Below are 22,745 nucleotides of genomic sequence, written 5' to 3' on the forward strand. Positions count from 1 at the left end.
TGGGGCATCTTGGCTGTTTCCATAACTTGGCTATTGTGAATAGTGCCGCAATAAACATGGATGTGCAGGTGCCTCTGGAGTAACAGTCTTTTGGGTATATCCCCAAGAGTGGTATTGCTGGATCAAATGGTAGATCGATGTCCAGCTTTTTAAGTAACCTCCAAATTTTTTTCCAGAGTGGTTGTACTAGTCTACATTCCCACCAACAGTGTAAGAGGGTTCCTTTTTCCCCGCGTCCTCACCAACACCTGTTGTTGGTGGTGTTGCTGATGATGGCTATTCTAACAGGGGTGAGGTGGAATCTTAGCGTGGTTTTAATTTGCATTTCCTTTATTGCTAGAGATGGTGAGCATTTTTTCATGTGTTTTCTGGCCATTTGAATTTCTTCTTTTGAGAAAGTTCTGTTTAGTTCACTTGCCCATTTCTTTATTGGTTCATTAGTTTTGGGAGAATTTAGTTTTTTAAGTTCCCTGTATATTCTGGTTATCAGTCCTTTGTCTGATGTATAGTTGGCAAATATTTTCTCCCACTCTGTGGGTGTTCTCTTCAGTTTAGAGACCATTTCTTTTGATGAACAGAAGCTTTTTAGTTTTATGAGATCCCATTTATCTATGCTATCTCTTAGTTGCTGTGCTGCTGGGGTTTCATTGAGAAAGTTCTTACCTATACCTACTAACTCCAGAATATTTCCTACTCTTTCTTGTATCAACTTAAGAGTTTGGGGTCTGATATTAAGATCCTTGATCCATTTTGAGTTAATCTTGGTATAGGGTGATATACATGGATCTAGTTTCAGTTTTTTGCAGACTGCTAACCAGTTTTCCCAGCAGTTTTTGTTGAAGAGGCTGCTATTTCTCCATCGTATATTTTTAGCTCCTTTGTCAAAGATAAGTTGCTTATAGTTGTGTGGCTTCCTCTATTCTGGGTCCTCTATTCTGTTCCACTGGTCTTCATGTCTGTTTTTGTGCCAGTACCATGCTGTTTTTATTGTTATTGCTTTGTAATATAGTTTGAAGTCAGGTATTGTGATACCTCCAGCATTGTTCTTTTGACTGAGTATTGCCTTGGCTATTCGAGGCCTCTTGTGTTTCCATATAAATTTAACAGTAGATTTTTCAATCTCTTTAATGAATGTCATTGGAATTTTGATGGGAATTGCATTAAACATGTAGATTACTTTTGGGAGTATCAACATTTTTACTGTGTTGATTCTAGCAATCCATGAGCATGGGAGATCTCTCCACTTTCTATAGCCTTTCTCAATCTCTTTCTTCAGAAGTGTATAGTTTTCCTTATAGAGGTCTTTCACATCTTTTGTTAGGTTTACACCTAGGTATTTGATTTTGTTTGAGGCTATTGTAAATGGAATCGTTTTCATACATTCTTTTTCCGTTTGCTCATTGTTAGTGTATAGAAATGCTAATGATTTTTCTATGTTGATTTTATATCCTGCTACCTTGCTATAGCTATTGATGATGTCTAGAAGCTTCTGAGTAGAGTTTTTTGGGTCTTTAAGGTATAGGATCATGTCGTCTGCAAATAGGGATATTTTGACAGTTTCTTTACCTATTTGTATTCCTTTTATTCCTTCTTCTTGCCTAATAGCTCTGGCTAGGAATTCCAGTACTATGTTGAGTAGGAGTGGAGATAGTGGGCATCCTTGTCTGGTTCCTGATTTTAGAGGGAATGGTTTCAGTTTTTCTCCGTTAAGTATAATGCTGGCTGTAGGTTTGTCATATATAGCTTTTATAATGTTGAGGAACTTTCCTTCTATTCCTAGTTTTCTTAGAGCTTTTATCATGAAATGATGTTGGATCTTATCAAAGGCTTTTTCTGCATCTATTGAGATGATCAAGTGGTTTTTGTCTTTGCTTCTGTTAATGTGGTTTATTACGTTTATTGATTTTCGTATGTTGAACCACCCCTGCATCCCTGGGATGAAGCCTACTTGGTCGTGGTAAATAATCTTTTTGATGTGTTGCTGAATTCGGTTTGCCATTATTTTTGACCAGACTGGCTTGAAACTATGATCCTCTTGATCTCTGCCTCTGGAGTAGTTGGGATTACAGGTGTGAGCCACCACACCTGGCCTCCTTTAAAATCTCACCTTAAACCTCCCTCTTGTGAAGATATCCTCCTGACCATTAAACTAAGTTAGGGTTTCCTTCTCATACTGTTCTTCACATACTCCTTAAGAGTAGGAATCTTTCTGTTCTGAATATTAGTGTATTCTCAGCAATTTGAACAGTGTCTGTCACAGAGTAGGTATTTAGTAAATATTTGTTGAATCTCTGAAAAGGTAAACAGTCTATCTATTGATTTCCTGTACAAAATTATTCATAACTAACAATACCAATATTCATTGAATAACCTAGGCATCATCTTTGACATTTTGTTCTCCCTTACCTCTTCTGCTTTACTCCTCACCCACGGTCATAAGTCCTATGAAGCCTGGACAATTACAGATGTGTTTCCTTGAATCCACTACTGCCTCCAATCTAGTCTTCTCCCTGTGCTGTCCTTGGGTAGTTTCCTGAGAAGTGTCTTCTGGTTCACTAATTCTCCCTTCATCTGTGTCTGTTCTACTGCTTTTCCTTACTCTTCCTAGGCAGTTGCTCTACCGATTGAACCATGCTCCCAACCCTTTTTGCTTTAGTTATTTTTGAGATAAGGTATGCCTTGGCTGGCCTAGATCACAATTCTCCTATTCATGTTTCTCATGTAGCTGGGATTACAGGTGTGAATCACCATGTCCAGTTTTTTTTGTTGTTGCTGAGATGAGGTCTTGGTAACTGTTTGCCCAGGCTGGTCTGGGTCCATGATTCTCTGAGTATCTAGGATTGCAGGCATGTGCCACTACCTGTGACTTCATCCATCCTTTTATACTTTTTTACAGCTGAGAGGGAGAACCTACAGACTGTTTCCCATAACCCCTTGCCTGCTAGCTTCCTATTAGTTTCTGCCCTTGGGAGAAACCCTGGTGAGAAATTCGAAAGTGGGAGGAAGAAATTTTACTCCTGATTCTGACAGCGGAGGCCATTGCTGGCAATTACATTAGCAGCAGTAGGAATGGGCATGCCTGGGTTTCAGGAGCCCTGATAGTTCCAGTTGGAACTACCTCATTGGTAGTTTCAGCCTTGGCCACAGTGTACTTCCTTGATAATCCCATCACCAGCAGTGGTAGTACATTCAGCAGAAAAGCAGTGAGTTCCATGATGTTTATAGCTTCCTGAGCTCTGTATATCTCACATCTTCAGTTTTGCTTCTTCTGCCCTTCCATCACTTTTGTAACCAAGTCCCTATATTAAATTCCCTCTGATTGAAATAGCTAGGAATTTTCTATGTTCCTGCTTTAACTTAGACCTTTATAAGCCTCTCAGTCAAATTCACTTTTATTGGCTTGGAGCCTCCAATACTTACCAGGAAGTTAGAGTTTTGTTCTTGTCTCTAGGGAAAGTAGTCTTCATTATAGTGGTCTCAAGTTTTTCATAATTGTACACTGAATCAGTAAAACCTTTTAATCACATATACCAAGTAAACACACGATTATTTGTAAATCCTATATTTATTGCTTTCAGAATCCATTTATTAAATATTACTAATATGAGGGCTGGGGTGTGTAGCTCAGTGGTAGAGTATGTGTTTAGCATGTCTGAGGCCCTGTGTCAATCCCCAGCACCAGTATATACACTAAAAGTTACCATTTCCTGAAAAAATTTTAAATACATTCTGAGAAATAGAACTTTTAATGCTTACAGAGTGTCCAGGAGAAATCTCTTCATTCAGAGTTGTGAATGATGCCACTGAAGGACAAAAGCATCTGCTTGTTAAAACCGTCTGAAATGAAATAATGAAGATGTGACTATCAGCTCATTCAGTTACTGTCACAAAGCAAGTGACAAAGGACTTAACACCATTCCTCTTTCAAACACATGCCCAGAGTGGGGGGTGAAGATCCTTCATTTGTCAAGGGCTGGGATGTGGTAGAGGGCTTGCTTGTCATGTTTGAGGCTCTGGGTTTGACCCTAGCACCACACACACATACACACTCCATGTGTCCAACAAATAGGTGAAGAAGAGGTATCCAGGTGTGTTTATGGACCTTAGAAAAAAGGAAGGCAATGTATGAGGAAAGGATTAAAACTCAGAATATGTGGTTAGATATGGGACAACTATTTCCTGAGTGCACATTACACGTCCATAGTATTTTAGATGCTGGAGCCATGGGATAGATGGGGTCCCTTCATTCTGGGAGTATCTAAATGATATGAAGATGGTCTCCACATAGGATGATTTGATTTAGGATTTTTTTTTTACTTTAACAATGGTGTAAAAGCAATACACCTTCAGTAGAAACTGTACTATATTAGTCAATAAATTACATGAGCTAGTCAATGCTTTATCATAAAATAAGCTTTGTGATAGATGGTTTTGCCCAACTTTTGGCTAATGTAGGTGTTCTGAGAATGTTTAATGCCAGCTATGGCAATTAGGTATATTCAATGAATTATCACCTTTCATATTTTTATCTTATGATGGGGGCTTATTGGAACATAACCCTGTCATAAATTGAGAAGCATCTGTATAAATAAACAATATATAATATAGTATCGAGTAGTGAAAGTGCTATGAGATTACCTCAGAAAGGTAATATCCAATCATTTTATCTTAAATAGTGCTGCCCCTAATTCAAATGAGCAGGAAAAAATGAAGAGAATCAGAAATGAAAAATGAGGTTAATATCACAAAAGTATGAAAATGTACTTACTTTCCTTTCTTCTTTTAGCTTTCTCAAAAGACAAAAGTTATATACAGTAATAATTATAACAATGTATTGTTTGGTTTATACAAACAAAAAGTAGAATGGTGGTTTCCAGGGACTATGGAAATGGGAGTTTGTGTTGACTGGGTTCAGAATTTCAGTGAAATATGAAAATGTTCTGCATATGGATGGTGGTATTAATACAAGAATGTGAATATAGGTATGGAGGCATGGCTCAAACAGTTGAGCACCTGCCTAGCAAATGTAAAGCTCTGAGTTCAAACCCCAGTACTTCCCCCAACAAAATGAGTATGAATATACTTAATGACATAGAACTATATGCTTTAAAATAGCTAAAATTGCTGGGCATGGTGCTTCATGCCTATAATCCCAGCACTCAGGATGCTGGGGTAGGAGGGTCATGAGTTTGAGGACAGTTTGAGGGCTATATAGAGAGTTCAACAACCTAGGCTACATACAGAGACCCTATCTCAAGAAATGGTTAAAATTATCAATTTTATGTTACATATTTTATCACAATTAAAAATTTGGCAATTAGGGCTGGAGGTGTGGCTCAAATATGGCAATGTTAAACAAGGCTAATAAAGGTTTTGAAAATGTTCTAGATTAAAGGGCATTAAAGAGCTATGATAACTAAATGCAATACCAGAGTCTAGACTGGCTTTTGTCATGAAAGTTAAAGAATACTGTAGGCGCTGGAGATGTAGCTCTATGTTAGAGCCATGGGCTTTATCCCCAGCACCATTAAAAAATAGGACAAAACTAGAAGATGGATGGTAGATTAAAGTACTGTATCAGTGTAAGTTTATGACTTTTATAACTGCACAGTGGTTTTAAGATAATATCCCATATATCTAAGTTTAGGAAATGTACTTTTTTTTGGCACTACCTGGGGTTTGAACTCAGGGCCTCATGCTTGTTAGGCAGGCGTTCTACCACTTGAACCATTCTACCAGCCCAGGAAATATACTCTGAAGTCTTATATAAAATAGTCTAGACAAATACTCTGTGTGTGTGTGTGTGTGTGTGTGTGTGTGTGTGTATGTGTGTGTGTGTGTGTGTAGAGAAAATAAGCAAGCAAATGAGGTAAGGGTATAGAGGTTTACTGCATTATTTTATTTTTGCAATGTTTTAGAAATTTGAAATAACTTCCAAATAAGTGCAAAAACCCCAGTGATCCCATTCCTTTTGTTCTTCTCTCTTTTCCTCTCTCCAGGACCTCATACATGCTAGACAAACTGAGCTACACCCCCGTCCCCTTCCATTCTCTCTTACTTTCAGTAGTCCAATCATGTCACTCACACCTCCACTGAAACATACGTGCCAGCTCCCTTCGTGAGTTCCTACTTCCTCCCTTACCTGACCCATTAGCAGTATTTGACCCGGTTCATCTCTTCTTCCTTCTTGAAAGGTGTGCATCTTTTGACTTCTGGGCACCAGCTTTTCATGAGTCTTCTCTTACCTTCCTGACTGCTCCTTCTCAGTCTCTTTGACAGTTCCCCTTTATGTCTCCTTCTTCCAAACCTTCTAGTCCCCAGTAATCAGTACTCACAACCAACTTATTTGGAAGTTTTTGTGTGCTCAATTTCCTATGCTCAAATTAATGTGTTTATTCACTCACCTTAATTTGAGCACATAACTTCCAGGAATGTAAAAATCCTCCTCCCTTTGAGGTCTTAAGCAAGGTGAACTCTGTACTACACTTATCCTGGTTCTCAGAAGCTGGTGGCTTTGCACAGTAGGAAGACTCTCACATGTCCTGGGGAGGTCTTCAGTGTAACTCTCCCTCCAAAAATTAGTAAAGACCCAGTAAAAGGAAGACACTTGTTGAAGTTCATTCAAGTGATTTTTGGCAGTGTCTGAGCTCAAGCCCAGGTGTCTATGCTCTGTCTTTAAGTGATAATTTAATGTGTTTGTGTCATGGACCTCCATTAGAATCTGATGTAAGCTACAGACTTTTCCAGCAGATAAAAAAGTACCAGCACAGACCTTTTTTCATTTAATTTCAGGAGCTTCATGGACACTTGAAGCACCTCTAGAACTGAGTTTATGGAATTGTGTTCTGTCACCAAAATACAAAACACGGAGAAGTCTACAGGACAACTAATTATCTTCAGCAAATCCATAGTAAGAAAAAGGGGTAGAGGAATGCAGATATTCAGGATTAAGAGTCTTCACCAAGGCACATAATCAAACACAGCATATGGCAGACTTCATCTGAGCACTGATTCAAACAAGCAGCATAAAGGGACATTTGCAAAGGGGGGTAATTATGGAAGTTTGCATAGACTGAGTGAGTATTGGATATTAAAGATTAATTTTATTATATGTGAAACTTTAAAGTATTTTGGCAAAGAAAAAAATAGATGAAGCAGTTGTGGCAAAGTGCCAACAAATATAGGTGATAGGGATTTGGGGGTTCATTAAAATACTCTCTTCTACGTTTGTGATTGAAATTTTTCATAAAACAGAGGAAATACACTAATGCCATTTTGGCAGACAAGCAAGTAATCTGGATTGTCACAGCCAGTACTTGGGTTCTGAGGCTCTCTGAAGAGTCATCTATATGCTTCCTAACAACAGTTAAACAATCCACTGGGTTTTGTTTCTTTTTACCAGAGTAACCACCGATACCCTAACTTTAGACTGACTTCTGTAATAGAAGGAAAAGAATACTGTAAGGACATTATTAGGTCAATCAACAAAATTGGAATATAGGTGGTAGGACCATAAGTGTATCAGATAGGTATTACTATTTCCTTTCCGAGTCTCTTACGAACTTTATACATTTCATCTGTGTTGTCAAATTTATGAGCGTATGAGTTGTTCATAGTCTTTTATCTTTTTAAATGTCTGTTGGATCTGTAGTGAAATCTCCTTTTTCATGCCTGATATTTGTAGTTTGGGCACTTGTCCCCTTTTTGATACAGACAGGTAAACAGGCCAAAGGAGAAATGATTCAGGTCAAGGCTGTTGAGCCAACTGGGCTATCCTTGTTGCACTTATCCCTTTGATACAGACAGGTAAACAGAGGCCAAAAAGGAGAAGTGATTAGAAATGATTCAGGTCACGGCTGTTGAGCCAACTAGGCTATTCTTGCTTTTACTGCTTTGCCTGTCATGTGAATTGTCTCTTCTTGAGGTTTCCTACACCCAGCCCACAGCTCTCTATGGTTCATGTGGCCTGACATGTTTTCTGACATGGAAGAGCCCAACTGCAGATCGAGAGATTTTGCTGCCCCTAGCCTTTGAGGTAAATCCAGCTTGTCAGAATGTTCTGTCATCTATCTCCTGCTTCTCCCCAAAAGAAAACACAGGTGAAAGGAATAGAATAACAAAGTAGAGGTTGTGGTAGGGAGTAGTAAGTAGCAAAGATGGGCTTCTTGCTATAAGCAGTTGGGAGGCCCAGCTTAACCTGGAAAGAGGCAGTTCTGAAGTCTCCATGGTTGGGAGAGGATATAAGGGAGAACAGGATTAGTGGCAGTGATAAAAGCTATCACTGCTTTACTCCACTTTACTATCTCTTTTCTTTTAAATCTTGTCTCTTTACTTGTTGAAGAGAAGGATCACAAGTCCCTAGGCAATCTTTCTGCTTTAACCTCAAATGGCTAGAACTTAATGAAGCTTTTTCCTTTACGCCAGCCTGGCCTTGGACCACAATCCTCCTACAACTTCCCACGTAGCTGGGACAACAGTGCATGCCACTACACCTGGCTTATTGTTTGAGCTGGGGGGTCTCGATAACTTTTTGCTCAGACTGGCCTCAAACCACTATCCTCCTGATCTCTGCCTCCCAAGTAGCTGGGATTACAGGCATGAGTCACTACATCCAGCCTATGTTTTCTTTTTAAGTCAGTGTCTCACTAGCTTTGTCTGGGCTGGCCTGGAACTCTTGATCCTCCTACCTCTGCCTCCTGAGTAGATGGGACTACAGGCATGAGCCACCAAGACTGACTTCAGTACTTCTTATATTAATGCAAACATTTGTTAATTTTTGTGCCAGGGGATTTCCTTCCAATAGTTTTTAGGGGAAGATGGTGGGAGGCAAGGAATAAAGAGGACAAGGACAGTTTCTTCTGTATCCAGTCTTCCACAGGGTGGGCACCACTCTGTTTTACCACTCTTAGGAGTATGAGTCTGGTTTCTCTGGTGACCTTTCTAGAGAGGAAAAGGGACACATAAAAGTACTTGTTGCAAACAAGAACCTCCTCTTTATTCCACATATACAAACTGGCTTCTAGAGCTGGGTAGGCAAAGGGCTTTAACCAGGTTCCTACCTTTGTGTGGGCCCTAGAGATGAAGATCTAGATTCTGATGACTAGGCCTTTTTTAACTTGAGAATGAAAAGTCCTGACCTCCAGCCAATCCCAAATTAGGGAGTAGGAGCAATAATGTGGGGCAGTTTCTTAGTGAGGTGAATATCAGCTTGGGGCAGGCTTTTCCAGGCAAGTTCTAAGATCCCATACTGGGCAATGCCTATGGGAAGGATGGTGCGCACGTTATTCTTTCCAGGGAGGGGTATCACATCATGGAACTTGAGGGAACCTGCAGGGGTATGGGAGCCGCCACAAATCAGGCAGTACAACAACCGCTCGCCAGGCACTAGCTCCATGGCCTTCAGGGCCTCATTGTAGATGAGCTCATGGGGTTGAGGCTCCTCTCTCAGTAGCAGCTCCCGTAGCAGCCTCTGGATTCGGGGAGACTTAAGCTGGTACAGGTCCACGATCTGATGGAACTGTTCCATCCAAGCAGCAGTGTCTTCGGCATATCGCTGCTGCAGCATTCGCAAAACATGGTACAGTGCCACAAATGTCTCCCACGGAGGAAGCTTTTCCTTTTTTCTTGAGATTGGCTGTGTCTTCTTCTCCAACTTAGGCAATTTGGGATGCTTTCCCTTACCCTTAAAGTCCCAGAAGTCTTTTTGAAACATTAGTGCCAGGGTTTGTTGGTCCACAGGGGCATGGACACCTGGAAAAACATCTCTTGTGGTAGGATAAAAGTGTGTTTCCATTTCCTTGACAGCATTGGATAACTGCTGCATCCGTGCACTCCTGTAAGGCTCTCCTAGAACATGCCAGTTCATCACTTTTGGGTCTATAATCCTCTTGGTGGCTAATGTGGACTCTGGTGTTGGAGTAACCGAAGGTTTTAGCCAACTCTCCTTTTCCTTTCCTTTTATAGGGGGAATCACTTTCAGGTGTTTTGGACTCATGGACTCTCTACTGGGTTTTGAGGTACTTGTGCTTCGTGATTCTAGGGTCTGCTTGTGATGATGCACAATGGCTTCAAGTATGGCCAGATGGATCCACTCTAAGTCTCTCTTTGAGGTGAGGTCTTTGAGGAGCTGACACAATCTGTGCAAACTGTCTCTGGTAATCTGTTCTCCTGCTTCCATCTGTTCTAAAACATGATGTATCCACTCCATATCTGAAAGGCTTACCTCTGGATATTGTTCCTCTGTTGGGATTTGGGAGGGAGGTAATTGTATCATCTCTTGTCCTATCTCAGAGGGATGATGCTGCAGAAACCACTTCCACCTGGCATGTGGTAGTTTGTGTTGGAGTTTATGAGCTTCCATGCTCTTCCTAAATATGTGGGGAATGAATGGCGTCTTTAAGCCCTCCTTTGGGGGCTCTAAAGTTGTATCCAGAACATGTAGAGGTTCCATGGATTTATATTTTTCCAACAGTTCTCTCTCTTTATCCATCATCTTTGAGAATGTTTTTGGGGCTATCCTAGTTGTCTCGAGTGCTGCAGCCTTTTCTTCCCAAAATATTTGTTTTTCTGGCAGTGGTACTGTTCTCTTCCTTCCTATCTCCAGAGCTGCTGAGGTTAGTATTCTGGAAGGACTTCTTGGAACTCCCAGATTTATAGTTTTGCCTCTGACCTCAGGGAATATTATTCCAATAGAAGGGACCATTTCCTTTCTTTGTAGGTCCTTTCGTCTTTCTTCTAGTAACTTAAATAGTTTTTCTCTTCTTAAGACCTCTTTTTTCTTGTCTACTTCTTTCAATGGGCCTCTCTCCTCTTTCACCTCCTTTTCTGTCTCTTTCAGACTTTCAATATCTTCCTCACCCATGCTTTCTTCCTTTTCCTTGAAATCTTCCTTTTCCTGCACTTTTTTCTTTTTCTTCTCTTTCTTCTCCGTCTTTTCCTCCTCTTCTTCCTTCCTTATGTCCTTTTCCTTCTCTTTCTCCCATTCTTCCTCCTCCTGCACTTTCTTTTTCATCTTCCTCTTCTCTTCCTTCTCTTTCTTTGCCTCTTTTTCCTCCTCCATGTCCTTTTCTTCTTCCTCTTCCTTCTCTTGCACTTTCTTTTTCATCTTTTTCATCTCCTTCCTCTTCTCTTTCTCCTCCTCCATGTCCTCCTCCTCTTCTTCCTCTTCCTCCTCATTTTCTTCCTCCTGCACTTTCTTCTTTTTCATCCTTTTCTTCTTCCTCTTCTCTTTCTCCTCCTCCATTTCCTCCTCTTCCTCCTGCACTTTCTTCTTTTTCTTTTTCTTCCCCTTCTCTTTCTTTTCTTCCATGTCCTTCTCTTCTTCCTCTTTCTCTTCCTGCACTTTCTTCTTTTTCATCTTTTTTTCCTCCTTCCTCTTCTCTTTCTTTTCCTCCATGTCCTCCTCCTCCTCTTCCTCTTCCTCTTCTTTCTCCTCTTGCACTTTCTTCTTTTTCTTTACCTTTCTCTTCTCCTTCCTCTTCTCTTTCTTTTCCTCCATGTCCTCCTCTTCTTCCTCCTCCTGTACTTTCTTCTTTTTCTTCTCCTTCCTCTTCTCTTTCTTCTCCCCCATGTCCTCCTCTTCTTCCTCTTCTTCCTCCTCATCCTCCTCCTGTACTTTCTTCTTTTTCTTCCTCTTCTCTTTCTTCTCCATGTCCTCCTCCTCTTCTTCCTCTTCTTCCTCCTCCTGTACTTTCTTCTTTTTCTTCTCCTTCCTCTTCTCTTTCTTCTCCTCCATGTCCTCCTCCTCTTCTTCCTCTTCTTCCTCCTCCTGTACTTTCTTCTTTTTCATCTTTTTCTTCTCCTTCCTCTTCTCTTTCTTCTCCCCCACATCCTCCTCTTCTTCCTCCTCCTGTACTTTCTTCTTTTTCTTCTCCTTCCTCTTCTCTTTCTTCTCCTCCATGTCCTTCTCCTCTTCCTCTTCTTCCTCCTCCTGTACTTTCTTCTTTTTCTTCTCCTTCCTCTTCTCTTTCTTCTCCTCCATGTCCTCCTCCTCTTCTTCCTCTTCTTTTTCTTCCTGTACTTTCTTTTTCTCCTTCCTCTTCTCTTTCTTCTCCATGTCCTCCTCTTCTTCCTCCTTTTCCTCCTCCTGTACTTTCTTCTTTTTCTTTATCTTTTTCTTCTCCCTTCTCTCTTTTTCCTCCTCCTCCATGTCCTCCTCCTCCTCCTCCATGTCCTCCTCCTCCTCCATGTCCTCCTCCTGTACTTTCTTCTTTTTCTTCTCTTTCCTCTTCTCTTTCTTCTCCATGTCATCTTCTTCCTCCTCCTGTACTTTCTTCTTTTTTAATTTTTTCATCTTCCTCTTCTCTTTCTCCTCCTCCTCCATGTCCTTTTCCTCCTCCTCCTCCTGTACTTTCTTCTTTTTCTTCATCTTTTTCTTTTTCTTCTCCTTCCTCTTCTCTTTCTTCTCCTTTTCCATGTCCTTCTCCTCTTCTTCTTCCTCCTCTTCCTTCTCCTGCACTTTCTTCTTTTTCTTTTTCTTCTCCTCCTCCATGTCCTTCTCTTCTTCCTCCTCTTCCTCCTCCTTCACTTTCTTCTTTTTCTTCATCCTTTTCTTTTTCTTCTCCTTCCTCTTCTCTTTCTTCTCCAGTACATCCTTCTCCTCTTCCTCCTTTTCCTCCTCTTCCTCCTCCTCTTCCTCTTCCTCCTCTTCCTCCTCTTCCTCTTCCTCCTCTTCCTCTTCCTCCTCTTCCTCTTCTTCCTCTTCCTCCTCAGACAAACTGTCTTGCCCTACTTTATCTAGTAGGCTTTCTATTTCTTTAGAAAAGGTCTCTTCACTTTCCACCTCATCCACTTGACTGTAAAACTTTCCTTTTCGGGTATCAACTCTCTTCAACTGTTTTCTCTTTCTCCATTTTTCTTTAAAAAATGGGATTTTCTCTTCTTCCTCTTCTACTCCTTCCTCTTCAACTCCTTCCTCCTCTATAGCCTGTATAACTTCTCTTTGTTCCCTGGTCAATCTACTTTCCTCCTCAGCTATTTTTTCCTCCAGGCTTATCATTTTTTTTATTTCATGGGCTAGTTTTCTCTGCTTCTTGGTCAGTTTTTTCTCATCTTTGGTCATTTCTGATTGTTCCTCAGAAAAATCCCACTCTTTGACATCAAGTCTGTCCTGTTCCTTGCTCAGTCTTCTCTCCATAGCAAAGATTGTCCCATTTATCTTTGTCATCTTTATTTCTTCCTGGGTTACTTTCCTTTCATCATTGATTAGTTTTTGAAGTGTCTTTAAAACTCTGCCCGTTTTTGTTGACTCCTTGTAAACATCCTGCTTTTCTTTAACTAACTTCCTCTTTGCCTTGGCTAACTTCCTTTCTTCTTGGGCAAATATTCTCTGTCCTCTAGTTAGTTCCAGCTTTTCTTTGGCAATATCCCTGTCCTCCATGGCCAGCAGCCTGTCTTCATAGGTGAGTATCTTCTCCTCTCGTGACAGTTTCTTTTTGATTTGGTCTATTTCATAATCAGTCAATTTTCTCTCTTTTGAGATTTCTTGAATCCCTTCCTTGGAGAGAATTTCCATCTCCTCAGCCAGCCTTATTTTCTCTTGGACCAAATTTTTCATTGCTATGTTCAGTGCCTCTCTTTCCTTAGTAATATCCTGCTCTCCTCTGAGCAGCTGCATTTCTTGGAACACTGCCTTCTTCTCTGCAACTAATTCCATTTTTTCCTGAGCCAATTTTGTTTGTTTTTCAGCCAGAATTTTATCTGCTTGGGCCAATTTCTTCTCTATACCAACCAAATCTTCCTTCTTCTGGATAACTACTGTCTTTTCCTGGTTCAGCTTGTTCTCTACTTGAGTCAGTTTCTCCTTGTACATCTCCAGTTTCTTCTTTATTTGAATTAATTTGTCTTTCTCTGTGAGGAGTTTTTCTTTGACTTTCTGGAGAGCCTCTTTTCTTTGAATCAATTTTTTCTTTTCCTGAGCCAGATTCTTCCTTTCCTGAGCCAGGTTCTCTTTCTTCTCAGCTAGTCTCTTCTTGTTTTCTTTGAGTTCTTCCTTGTTCTGGACCAGTTTTTCCCTTTCCTGGATCAGTTTCTCTTTGTTTTCCATCATTTTCTCCCTTTTCTGAGCCAGTCTTTTCGTTTCCAGAGCTACCATTCTAGAGTCCATGTTTGCCTTGTTCTGGGCCAGTTTATACTCTTCCTGGAGCTGCAGCTCTTCTTCCCAGGCCATTTTTTTCTCTGTCTTAGCCAGATTCTCCTCTTGCCAAGCCAGTGTCTTTTCTCTCTGAGTCATTTCCTCTTCTTCCTCAACTGCTTTGTGTTCTTCCAAATTCAATTCATCTTCTTTCCAAGCCAGTTTCTTCATGTCCAATTCCATTTCTTCTAGTTCTTTAGCTATCTCTCTTTCTTGCCATTCCAGATTTTGTTCCTTCTGGGTTAGTGTTTGTAGTTTCTGGGGCAATGTTGTTTTTACTTCATTCAATTTCTCTCCTTTCTTTGCTAGTTTCTCCTCTTCTCCAGCCATTTTCTCTAATTTCTCGGCCAACTTCTTTTTTTTCTGGGCCAATTGCTCTGCTTCATAGCTTAGCTTCTCCTCTCCGTGGGCCAGTTTTTCCTCTTTCAAGGAAAATTTCCTCCATGCCTCAGCCATTTTTCCATATTTTGGGGTCATTTTCACATATTCTTGGGCCAGTTTTCTCTCTTCCTGGGCCAGAGTTTTCTCTTCTTGTGCAAGTTTTGCTTCTTCTTGTGCTAGTTTCCTCTCTGCTTTGGCTCGCTTTCTTTCAGATTGAGCTTTTTTCCTCTGTATCTTGGCCTGTTTCTGTTCTTCCTGAATCTGTCTCTGCTCTTGTGTGAGTAGCACTTCTTTTTCTTCTTCTTCCTCTTCTTCTTCTTTTTCTTCTCCTTCTTCTCCTCCTCCTTCTTCTCCTCTTCCTCCTCCTTCTTCCCACTTCTCAGACACTCCCTTCCACTTCCAGAACATTTCTGCCTCCAGAGTCAGTTCTTTCTCATCTTTGGACTTGGATGCCAACATATTTTCCCATACTTCTTTCCACTCATCCCATTTCAGCTGCTTCTCCCATTCCTGCACTTCCTTGTCTGGGAATAGCTCCTTTTCAGCCTGGTATAGTCTTTCCTCTTCCTGAAGATGCTTCCTGTCCCAGTCGTTCTTCCATTCATCCCAGGATATCCCTGTCTCATCATGAGCCTGTCTCCACTGATCCCAGGCTGTTTTCCATTCCCTAAAAGATATTTTCCTGTCAATGCTAACTGGTTGTACTTCTGGTTCAACTACTTTCTCCTTTAGTTTGGCTATTTCCTCTACTTTCTCACTCCTATCCCTCTCTTCCTTGGTAATTTCTCTCTCTTCTTCTTTATCTAGTTTCATTTTCTCCTGGACTGCTTTCCTCTCTTGCTTAGATACCTTCTTAGGAAATTTCTTCTCCTCTTTCTTTGACTTTTGTTTTCCTTTGGGTTGGTCACTTGGTTCTAAAAAAATAACTTTCTTTTTCTTGCCTTTTTTTGGAATCACTTCCTCCAAGTCCTGCACATCTTTTTGCTCTTGTTCTTGCCTCTCTGGTATCTCTTCCTCAACTGTGATCACCATGTCTTCTCTAATTGTTTCTTCATGGATAAAAATTGGTTTCTCCTCTGGCCAGGCTACATCCCAGTCAGCATCCTCAAACATATCCTTGCTTTCTTTCTTCAATACAGGGCAGATCTCCTGAAAAAGTTCCCAGCTGGGGTGCCGATCTGCCAACATCTCCTGAGCCATAGTCACTAGCTCAGTGTTTAGATCTTTTGACATTTTTGTATGGGAGCCAGATATCCTCAGGGTCATCAGACGACATAGATCATTTCGCCATGTGGCATCTTTAGTCTTGTGGCCAGGCGCACCAGCAGCACCCCGCCGGGTAACCTTTTCCCTAACTGGTTTTTTCACTACAGGAGGCAAAGTTTCCTTGATTAAAATTTCTTCTTTTTTTTTCTTCTTGGGCCCCTTTTTGGATTTCTTGCCTTTTTTGTCATATGTTTTCCTCCGCAATTTCAGGTCCTCAACAATGTGCTCCTTTGAGACATCTTTCTCTAAAGTATCAGCATCTCTTGAGCTCTTTATGCTTATTGAAGACCTTCTGGAGTAGATGACTAAATCCTCCATCTCACCTGCTGCAGCTTCACTCTGATCACTTTCATCCTCTGGCCCTGTGCTCATCCGCTTAGCTGCTCCCTCTTTAATCTTTTTGAGAACTCGTAACCATTTTCGGGCTGCAGGAAAAAAATCAGGAGATGGAGGTAAGGAAAGCATGGGAGGCTAAGTGAAGAGGAACTGCTATAAAAAAGCAGCAACAGCATGGGCTCTGCCTTTATTTATTTATTTTTGAGTACTGGGGCTTGAGCTCAGGGCCTCACACTTGCTAGGCAGGTGCTCTAACACTTGAGCCATCCGCCAGCCTCCTTTTTTTAATTAAAAAAAAAATTCTCCTTTCAGTATTTCCAGATCCTCCCCAGTTCTAGAGAGATAGGGTTTGAGGTCTTCCCGAGTTTGGGTGGATCCTTCCCTGGGAAAATTCTCTTCTATGATAAGCTCTTCTTATCATACTTACTTCTCTTCCCACCTAGTATTTCTTGATACACTTTAGCCCTAACTAACCTCTTGAGGACCCTGAGGTATGGAGCGGATCAACCCATACATACCATGTTTTTTGCCCCGGAGGCGTTTTTGGCCTTTGCTGGGCCTGCCTTCAGATTCTTCAAGTGGTTGTATGGAATCAGATCTACTTTCAGAAACCCTTGAGACATCTAAAGAAAAATAAGACTTTTTATCTCCTTTTGATAAGGTCAAGTTTTCATTCAGTCGCTGCTCCACTTGAGAAGTAAGGATTTGGAGATCTGTGGGCCTCATCCCTAGCAGACGGTCCAGCGGTTCCTCTCCAATCATCTCTTGCCTATCAAAGGAGAGGAACGACTATGTTGAATCAGGGAGAATAGGAAAGAAAGAGCTGCTGGGGAACAGGTAGGGAACTTGGTAGAGTGACCAAGAGAGACATTATAGGTATATAAATGATGGCTAAGAAGAAAGAACAAGTCTTAGAAGCCAAGATGGTATTGATTGGAATGATCTGTGTGGGGGCTGCACAGGTAGGACAACAGGATGGAAGGTGGCCCTTAAGAGGATAAGGGACAGACAGGCATAGGCAAAGAGATGGAGAAAGAAGTAAGTAGTAGTCAGGATTGTCAAGGATAGTGTAGAAATAGAAAACGTATGAAAGAGAAGATCATGGAGAGCTAATGTACAGGGATGAAGAGATAACAAAGAAAGGGAAAGGAAAATGGGGAAGGGGGAGAAGAAAATTAGCATGTGGTAAAGAATTGAGGAAGGCACAAACAACTTACTGCATATCCCGGAAAGTATCTTGTTTCTGGAGCAAGTTTAAGAGTGAAGTCTTACAGTGGATTCCAATTTCAGCCATGAGGTCTAGGGCCTTATTCCTCACTCTTTGGTCCTTATCCATTAATCCTTGGGCCAGAGGCAAGGCAAAAAGATGAGTGATCATTCCTAGACGCTTCAGCCCTTCCCAGGCTAGTTCTCGGATTTGTGGGTTGGAATTAGTTGTATCATCCAGCAAACGATGGGCTGTCTCAGAGCGCAGGGCTGGAGACACCTGATAAGAGGCAAAGATTTGCCCTAGTGCACCAATGCAGCATTGGTACTTCAGTGGGTTAGCATGAATCATAACATTAAGGATTGTTTCAATCAGGCTAGTAACAGCTATTTCACTCATTCTCTTTCCCAGCCAACTGCGACTTGTTGCATCTGTAAGAACATTGTAGGTCATATCCTGGGATAATCTCATTTCCAGGAAGTGTTCATCCTCTTTCTCTTCTGAATAATGTTCTGCATCACTTACACCTTTCCTGTGCCAGAAGAAGAATGGTTGAGACTTCTCCCATTCCAATTCCCGCTGTGGTGAGTGTAGACTGCACTGTAGGTATATTGGGCTTCCCTCTGGCCAAAGACGGGCACGAATCACTGAGTTGGGGATATAGCAATCAGGAGCAAAAAACCATTCCCGTCCATGACCAAAATAGCATCGCAATATCTGATAGGGGTTGAGTCCATCCCAGCTAGTCAATTCTAACTGGGGAGGAACTACATACTTGGGTTGGTAAGGTCTGCTCATTTGCATCTGGTCAGTTCCTGCCCTCTCCAAAGAATGTCGAGGAGTATTCAGTAACACAGAGGTCCCATCCTCATCTTCTATGACATGTGGCACAGAATGGTCAAAGGCAATGGCCCGTTTATTGACAAGGGCCTCCAGTCCCACTAATTCCTGTTTCCTTAGACCTTGGTAGCGATACTTGGGCACGAATATGGTCTCAAAGGAGAAGAAGAAGCTTGGTATGAATGGCTTAGGGGCTTCTAGAACTTCATCTGTTAGACTCATAAAGTATAGGTTACACAGCATGGTGTGGGGAAGCAGTTTTAAGCAGGACACCAGGTAAAGACTCTGGTTAAAAGTTACAAGCAGGTCACCCCTGTCATTTGCAAAGCAGAGTGGGCCAAAGTGCAGTGATGAGTCCAGCATAGCTATGAGTCTACCATGGAAGTCCCAGATCCGGACAGAACCATCAGAACCACCTGTGACGAAAAGACTCAAGGGCAAGCAGACATCAAAGGATATAATGGTACACTTGTGTAGAGGTAATGTTTCTACAAACTTTGAGCCTTCCTGTGACCCAAAAGACAGAAAATCATGAAACTTCCAGAGACGCAGGCAGCTAGTGTCCGTAATGGCACCCACAGATTTGGGCAAGAGTACCAGGTGTTTTAGGTGACAGCTACTGAGAATGCTGGCTAGGGGCCGAAGTTGTACTCTGATTCCATCAAGCACAGCTTCTGACAGGTGTATGTAGTCATCCATTCCATAGGAACAGAGCAAAGAGTTTTCTCGGCCACTCAGAAGTCCTGATGGTAGTGTAGAGAGTGCCAGTACAGCCCCAAAGTGCATGAATTTCTCAACTCGGGCACAGCTATGCTGGGAAAGCACTCTTATCACCCCACTCTGGTGTCCCGAGAACATCAGTCCTTCTAGCCCCCGGCCCAGGTGGAAATGCCCGTAAGCTAGGCATTGTACAAAGTCCCGAGAATCTGGTGAGGTGCATACTAAATACTTGGCTGGGCAAGGGCAGCGGGTTGTGTCAAACACCAGCACCTCTGAGGTGCCTGTTGCTACAAAGAGCTCCTCTTTACTTGGGTCATAGGCCCAATCCACAGCCTTGTCCAGGATTAAGAAGGGCCAGGTGACAACCAGAAGATCCCCTGTTATTGGAGATACAAAGCGCAACAGGCCATCCTCTGTAGCACACAGGATCCGGAACCAGTTATCTCCACAGCGGATCCGACGCACCTGCTGGGGAGCAGAACCACAGATATTGAAGAGGCTATAGAAGCAGGGTAGACGGCGCAAGGAAAAACTATGCGTAGTTTGACAGAAGAAAGTAGTGTCATCAATAAACTGGAGGCAGTACAGCTGCTCATTAAGTTCTAGTCGCCGAAGCAAGTTCCCTGAAGTGAGGTTCCACTCTTTGATCAAACCTTCCTTGCCAGCTGTTAGCAGGGTATGGGCCTCTGGCCGGCTGCGGATACACACCACTATTAAGGAATGGGCCTTGAAACTGTGGAGAGGATGGCTTTGTTTGAGGCTCCATACGTGGATTTCTCCCACCTTGTTTCCAGCATAGAGAAAGCCCTGATCAAAACAGGTGAAGCAGCAGGTGATAGAGGAGCCACTTCCAGTGGCTGTGAACTTCTTCACCTCTTCCAGCTGGCCCTGGCCCTGGCCCTGGCGCTCAAGGACCCTCACCCCTGTCTCACACAGGGCTAGGAAGGAGCCATTGGGACCATTCAGAATGATGTCCTGGACAAGCTCTTCACCTGACATGGGAAACGTGTGAGCTATTTGGAGGCCTGTGCCACTTCGCTCAATAACCCAGGTGACTATTCCCCCCAGATTGCCAGACAGAAGCATCTTCATTACTGGATCATAGCAGAGGCAGCTGATATGGAAGCGGCAGGGCACTGTGCCTATGGATTTGAATGCCCGAAAGTGGTCCCCAAAGAGCCGCAGGAGGAGGTCACCACAGTAGACCACGAGGATGTGAAAGGAACCTGCATGGACCATTGACTGGATAGCTGGCAGCCGCTCATTCATGGCAAAAGTTCTCTTCTCAACCATGTCCTCAGATTTGCTCTTCATCCAGACTACAGCCTAGAAGAGAGTAAGACGGAGTAAAGGACCAAATATTCATCTACTTTTCTCTGTTTTTTGTTTGTTTGTTTGTTTTTTGTGGTACTGGGGTTTGAACTCAGGGCCTCAAGCTTGCTAGGCAGGTACTCTTACTGCATGAGCCACTTCACCAGCCCTTCCCTATACTTTTGCTAAGGAGGAATTGGAAGACTGGTGTGATTTTACTCCCTGGTGATGGAAGTGTGTGTGGAATAGGGTAGAGGAGGGACACCTAGGACTGTTTCCCTAACCTTACCTTACTTTAGGGGAACCATAAAGTCTGTTCAACATGGAGTCTGAAGTTGGAGAGAGGATTAGTGGAGAATTCTGGATCAAGATCATATTCATTCATTCCCTTGTCAATCTGGGTTGGAAGCTGTACATGCATGGCTCTTGGATTATGGGCTATAAAAGGGAAGGGGCTGGTGGAGTGGCTCAAGCGGTAAGAGTGCTGCCAAGCAAATACAAGGCCATGAGTTCAAGCCCCAGTACTGCCAAAAAATAAAATAAATAAAAATAAAAAAGAGAAGAAAAGCAGTTTTACCTGTATTTCCTTTGTGTAGGATGTCACCCAGGAAAGGGAGGCAAAAAAGTGGGCATCACTGAAGTAATGGCATATAGGTGGCATATTTTGAGGATAGTGAGAGTCCTTGAACAGTATCTGGGACCGATCGCTCAGCACAACTATGTCACACTTTTGGTCACTAGATTCCTAGGGAGAGGCATGTCATAAACTGAGAGGCCAGAGTATACATAACACTAAACATATTCTCAAAAAAATCAAGATTAAGCAACTCCCCAGATCATGCCTCCTATCCCTCCTAACTCCTGTAACATCCACACATGCACCATGTGTCACACTTTACATGCTTGTAACAAACCTCCCAACACATGGGGACCTGAACCTTTTTAACTCCTACAGGGAAATATATCATACTGTAAGCACGGAGAAAATGATGTTCTTCCCAAAGTGAAATTAACTGTACCTGTCCTCTAACAGGTTCTCTTTGTCTAAAAAGTACGTGGATCATAAAAGACATAACTTTTAACAAATTACCTAGATGAGTACATTTCCTTATAGCCACATATAATACAGCAGTGCCCCCAAAAGTGCCCCCAAAAGCCAGTGTCATTCTAGTTATTGAAGATTAAAACTGCAGAAGTAAGACTTTTAGGACCCCTTATTTGGCCTTCAAATTTGACTGAGGAATAGCACATATACAGTATGCATTATTCCATAGTGAGAGAACATGTGCTATGAAACATGCACCCTGGTTCATTTGCACAGAGCCAGCCATTAGCAAAAGTGAGGCTGGCAAATGTTCTCTCTGGTGGTACCTTTTCCCTTCTCTTTTAGGAAATCTCTCTTCCTAGGGCATTGGTTCCTCTGACAATACTATCAGAGTGTCCTTGTAAAAGGTCTATGGACTTGAAGTCAGGCCCACTTCCTACTATGGTGACAGTTGTCTTAGTGGTCTATGCTGATTTCTTCTTGAATTCATGGACAATCGATTATGACTCTTCTGAAGTACTTACTACTGTAAAACAGAGGACAACCGATGACATGTTTATGTCCTACGTATACATTACCTTGCTTTTACTTATGATGTCATTTACGTAGTGTTTAAAATCTTTCCACATGGGAATGAGTCTGCGGGAAGACATCACTGATTTTCCCCTGGTCCTCCTCAGGACCGTTTTTAAAAACCTGTGGGAATCCAAAAGAAGGGTACTTAACCATGGTTACTTTTCAAGGATCTAGGAATCAGAGGAAAAGAACCATGAGCTCATGTTTATTGAATACCTTGTGAATGTCCAGAATTACGCACAAGACATATCCTTTCATTTAATCCTCACTTCAGCCTAGTGGTGTAGCTATTGTATTATTTTACAGATGAGAAAACTGGAGCTTGGAGAGGGTAAATAAAGGAGTCAGGAGATGGAATCTTAGCATTTTTCTCTAGGATATTATGGCTGAGGGAAGCTGAGAAACTTAAAGGTTGAAAAAGAATACCCTCACAAGCAAGTAATTCTTTGCAAGAAAGCATTTTATGAAGACTAGGGGGCTTTCAAAGTGTGGCTCCTGGACCTCCACCAGAATTCTTGGGAGGGGATACTTTCAACTGCAGGTTCCTGGACACCTGTCTAGACCTACTGAGTCTGAGCTATGGAGGTGAGACCCAGGAGCCCCCACTTGTTACTCCCTTAGGGAGAAACCAGCTCCCTAGAGGAGTCTATTGACATTCAAGTATGAATACTGAAATAGAAAGTAGAGCTAAGAGGCACCCACATAGCACCTCTGGCTGGAGGAAGGACCTAGCCCTTGAGCTTTGCAGGCTTCCCCAGGCTTGTGGGATCAGATAGCTTTATAGGAGACAATCTGCCATTCATAGTCCACTTCCTCATTAGGATCATCATGAGGACAGACTTCAATTTTTCCTGGTTGGATTGTGAATAAATCTTTTTTTAACACCCCTCTGTTAAGCAGTTTGTCATTACTGGTGCGACAACAGGCTTGTT

The 22,745-nt window shown here is 42.1% G+C and overlaps 2 protein-coding genes and 1 long non-coding RNA gene across 4 annotated transcripts in view; 2 read left to right on the forward strand and 1 right to left on the reverse strand.

Annotated features, from left to right (window-relative positions):
- Sipa1l3 (signal induced proliferation associated 1 like 3) overlaps nucleotides 1-22,745 on the forward strand; it is a 254,269-nt gene that overhangs the window by 3,923 nt on the left and 227,601 nt on the right. The gene's annotated exons all lie outside the window — the stretch shown is intronic.
- LOC141417950 (uncharacterized) lies at nucleotides 1,617-19,710 on the forward strand. The gene is made up of 4 exons (XR_012442540.1): nucleotides 1,617-6,910; nucleotides 17,733-17,905; nucleotides 18,493-18,640; nucleotides 19,201-19,710. It is a non-coding gene; the product is annotated as an uncharacterized lncRNA (long non-coding RNA).
- LOC109703197 (WD repeat-containing protein 87) lies at nucleotides 9,155-21,890 on the reverse strand. 2 transcript variants are annotated; one of them, XM_074057411.1, is made up of 7 exons: nucleotides 21,816-21,890; nucleotides 20,889-20,937; nucleotides 17,332-20,209; nucleotides 16,633-16,883; nucleotides 14,919-16,203; nucleotides 12,590-14,867; nucleotides 9,155-10,966 (listed from the first exon to the last, which is right to left on the reverse strand). In XM_074057411.1, the coding sequence occupies exons 1-7, from the start codon at nucleotides 21,888-21,890 to the stop codon at nucleotides 9,155-9,157; spliced, it is 8,628 nt and encodes a 2,875-aa protein (XP_073913512.1). The 2 variants fall into 2 exon arrangements, with proteins under 2 accessions (XP_073913512.1, XP_073913511.1); XM_074057410.1 differs by having other exon boundaries at nucleotides 17,332-20,207; nucleotides 20,770-20,937.

This window comes from Castor canadensis, chromosome 16 (assembly GCF_047511655.1).
Source record: "Castor canadensis chromosome 16, mCasCan1.hap1v2, whole genome shotgun sequence".
Classification (NCBI taxonomy): Eukaryota; Metazoa; Chordata; class Mammalia; order Rodentia; family Castoridae; genus Castor; species Castor canadensis.

Bases quoted from the DNA above. Each gene is read 5' to 3' on its own strand.
- LOC109703197 (XM_074057410.1), bottom strand. From the start codon at position 21,890: ATGTCTTCCCGCAGACTCATTCCCATGTGGAAAGATTTTAAACACTAC. The intron at 20,208-20,769 runs GTAAAACTGCTT...ACTCTCTTCTAG, and splicing joins CCTACACAAAGGAAATACAG to GCTGTAGTCTGGATGAAGAG. The intron at 10,967-12,589 runs GTACTGGAGAAG...GAGAAAGAGAAG, and splicing joins AGGAGGAAGAGGAGAAGGAT to GAAAAGGACATAAGGAAGGA.